The following is a 3,831-nucleotide window of genomic DNA, read 5'->3' as shown; positions in this document are numbered from 1 at the left end:
TGATAAATGTTGCATGCGCCTGTGTAACCCAATTACCGTTCTGCAAATTACCCACACCTTCAACCAAGGCGACTCCTAGAGTCTGGGGCTCCCCAACATTCCTAGACTCGCTTTGCATAATTGATGACAAATTGAAATCATGTTTATGGCATAGAAGAGGCTGCAACATTTCCATAAAATTCTATATATATTTTACATAGATTTTGATGTGGACAGTCTTCGCCTCAAACCCATCAGGACTTTCCCTTTTCCTCGACTTTTTCCTAGGCCATAAATCCCGGGACTGGCCAGGCTAGGCCAAATCGAAATGGCCAGGGCCAATGGATCAATTTGCGGTTGATGGAGCTTAGCCGCTTGAGTCTTCCTCACGGGGCTCGTAAATCGCATTGAGTGGGGGCCATAAATTTTCAATTCAGTCTGTGGGTGAGGAAAGGGTAATAGACAGTCGACCAAAAACACAAATTTATAGATTAGTTAGTTAGCTATTAAAGGGAAATGTTTTTAAAATTAAGTAAAGTAAGGAAATTTATCCTAAAATCAAGACAGATGTAAGAACCGGGAGCTATAACTCACCCAAAAACTTATTTTTCTATTTTTAACAACAAAATTTTCAGTTAGCAAGGCCAGAAATCTTGTCAATCTCGGCCAGAAAATGTCCATCTCTGTAAAGCGGAGAACTGTGATTTCGCCGCAGGAACTGCTAAAGTCGCTAGAGCTTTCCGGGGATGAGGAACTCGATCTGCAGATCAAGAACTGGGTGATGTGGGACCGCAATGAGGCGACACTAAACCAGGTGACCGATGCGATCAGGGATCAGGACTGGGAGGCTCTACGGGTGAGGCTGTGCAAGAGGATTACCTATTTACCAACTGGTATGAGGGGAGGAATGCGTGCTGGTTTCGACTCGCTGAACGATGTGGTGATCATTGAGGTGGCCCAGGGCACCTGTGCTTATCTCCTTGATGTCTATCCAAGCATTCAGAAGCGGCAAACCCAGGGCGTGGTCGTTGGCTATGATGGAAGGTACAATAGCAAGAGATTTGCTCAGCTCATCGCCACAGTCTTCTTGCAAAACGATTACAAGGTCTACCTTTTCACCCGGATGACACCGACACCATTTATACCCTTTACCATTTTGGCACTTCAATGTCTAGCTGGGATTGTGGTCACCGCCTCGCATAATCCCAAAGAGGACAATGGCATAAAGGTATACTGGTCGAATGGGGCTCAGGTGATGCCACCACATGATCAGCGGATAAATGATTATATGCTTAAGAACCTGGAGCCAAAGCCTTCGTCCTGGGAAACTTCGGTTGTAATGGATCATCCCTTAGTCGAAGATCCCTTCCGCAAGGTGTACCCCCTGTTCTATGAGACTTTGAAGAAGCTATTGCCCCCGATTTATATGGAAACCAATGAGTGCAGTCAGTTAAGGTTCATCTACACAGCTCTCCATGGCGTTGGGTATCCCTTCATGAGAGAAGCCTTTTACCAGGCACGTCTCAAGCCTGTCATTCCCGTCGTAGAGCAGAAAGATCCAGATCCTGAGTTTCCTACGCTGAACAAGCCAAATCCGGAAGGTAAGTTGACATATAAACTTGGATAAAACATAATTTTTCTCTTCAATTTCAGAGGGCAGGGAAGCCCTGAAGTTGGCCATCAAAAAGGCTGAGGCAGAGCACTGCACTCTGGTGCTGGGCAACGATCCGGATGCCGATCGCCTGGCAGTGGCTGAACTAGATCCACGTGGCCGTTGGAAGATGTTCAATGGCAATGAACTGGGCGCCTTGCTTGGATGGTGGGCCCTGGAGAACTACAAGACAAGGACACCCAAGCCAATCGTATCCAATTGCATAATGATAGCCACACTGGTGAGCTCCCGAATCCTGGCGGCGATGGCACGTGTTGAGGGTTTCGTCTTCGTAGAAGGTATGCCAAGTTTTCCCTGGATGGCTAATCGAGCCTTGGAACTGCAAAAATCTGGTAGGACAGTGCTCTTCGCCTTCGAGGAGTGTTTTGGCTATATGTTCGGAATGAGTTTAGCGGATAAGGATGGCATTGGTGCAGCCATGCAGTTGGCCAGCATGGCCTGCTATTTGCGTAGCACTCGGAATGTAACGCTGATCGAAAAGCTGAGAGAGATCTATGATACATATGGCTATCACTCCTCGGTGTCGTTTGTTTTCATGGCAGATGAACCGGCAACAGTGGTGACCATCTTCGAGCATTTGCGGAACTTCAACGATGAAGGCGGCTATCCCAAGTGCATTTTGGATGGCGAATTCGAGGTTGTTCATATCCGGGACTTGACCACTGGATTGGATACTAGTTCTAGCGATGAGAAGGCTCGCCTGCCTGTGAATCCAGAGGCTCAGTTGATTACCTTTACCTTTACTAATGGCTATATGGTTACCCTGCGTGCAGCTCCCGATGACATCAAGATCAAACTTAATGCCGAGATCTGCGGCTTGCCGGAGGAAAAGGAATGGGAGGAGCTACATGACAAGCTTAATAGAATGACCAATGCGGTGGTAGAGGAGTTCCTTGAGCCAGAGGAACATGGACTTGTAGATACTTCAGTCATTCAACCGGCTTAGGGTAATGATAGTCAAGAAATTTTTTAAACAAAGGAATAAAATCTTAAAAAGACCTAGTTCCCCATGTTAACTTAACCATATTTTCTGAAAACCTTTATCTCTGCCTATTAAAGTGCTGGGAAAATGTATCTTAGGTGAAAATGGGGAGCTGGAAGAGCCGCAGAACGCCAATTAAGCGTACACGGAAAGTCCCAGCCAGCCAGTCATGTGGGCCATGAATGAGTATTAGCTTGGAAAGGCGAATGCCAACATCATCCTTTGTTTTGCCACGTATCTCTATCTGGTGTATCTCTAACCAAGCGAAAGTATCTGAGAAGACAAACAGTGAAATTTTATAGTTTGCCTGCTAATTGCACTCTGGGGGTGCTTTCACCACCCCCAGCTTTCTTTTCGTTACCCAGCTCCACCCTCTTGATTGTGTGGTAATCGCTTCCGATTGTGCGAATCAGCAAAAGTCAGTGTGCTAGCATAATGAAAACAGTGATTAAGAGACGTAGGCCAGGCCATCATATAAGTCGTTAGAAGGAGACTCATGGTTTCTCTGCCAATTCAGGGTTCATCTTCCAACAAATTTCTTCTTTTTAGCAGGTCAAACGGAATATTTCAATAGCTTAAAAATGTGAAGTGCTCTCAGGTAGGCAAACACAGCGCTGAACCCCGAGAGGTTGTCCTCAAGTCGAATTTCATTCAAGACAAAAGGTCTCAAGCTCGTATGGCTGTCCTTCGTATATCCTTGCTTTTGGCTGAGGAAACCCATTAAATTTTCCCTAAAATACATACTCAAACTGAGATCCAAACGCACACGAATTAAATATTAATCCCTGTCGACGAGTGGGTTTCATTTTTTTTTACCTTTTCGGGTGGGCTGTGGCACGTTTTACACGGTTAGTGGCGCTGCGCCAAGGTTAGTGCATTATTAAGCACTGTTTATGCGACATTAGGAACATAAAAGGCGACCCAAAGTCGATGTAAATAAGACACAGGGCCGGCCTCCTGGCAAATCAACAAAATAAAACGAATGTCCCACATGTGGGTTTCCTTTTTGGGTTTTGGCTGGAATTTGAAAATTTTGGATACTGCCATTAAAATAACTAAGAGTTTTCTGGGGTGGTAAAGGAGGGTATATTGGGTGAGATATGAGTCTTAAAGGGGATGCTGTGTTTGTAGATTGAAATAAATAATCTTAAAAAGAGATAGTTAAAAGAATGTTGAAATTTTAAGCTTGATAATAAAT

General features: G+C 45.1%; 1 protein-coding gene across 2 annotated transcripts; it reads left to right on the top strand.

Annotated features, from left to right (window-relative positions):
- The first annotated feature begins 572 nt into the window (after nt 1-572).
- Nucleotides 573-2,725, top strand: LOC108106268 (glucose 1,6-bisphosphate synthase). Of its 2 annotated transcripts, XM_017213233.2 has the most exons (3): nt 573-1,580; nt 1,633-1,871; nt 1,927-2,141. In XM_017213233.2, exons 1-3 carry the CDS (start codon nt 653-655, stop codon nt 2,035-2,037), a joined length of 1,278 nt encoding a protein of 425 aa, XP_017068722.1. In that variant the 5' UTR covers nt 573-652; the 3' UTR covers nt 2,038-2,141. The 2 variants fall into 2 exon arrangements, with proteins under 2 accessions (XP_017068722.1, XP_017068721.1); XM_017213232.2 differs by having other exon boundaries at nt 1,633-2,725.
- Nucleotides 2,726-3,831: the final 1,106 nt, after the last annotated feature.

Source organism: Drosophila eugracilis, unplaced genomic scaffold, assembly GCF_018153835.1.
Source record: "Drosophila eugracilis isolate 14026-0451.02 unplaced genomic scaffold, ASM1815383v1 contig_81, whole genome shotgun sequence".
Taxonomy (NCBI): Eukaryota; Metazoa; Arthropoda; class Insecta; order Diptera; family Drosophilidae; genus Drosophila; species Drosophila eugracilis.
The sequence above is the reverse complement of the archived record's forward strand: the minus strand, read 5'-3'. Positions and strand labels throughout refer to the sequence as shown.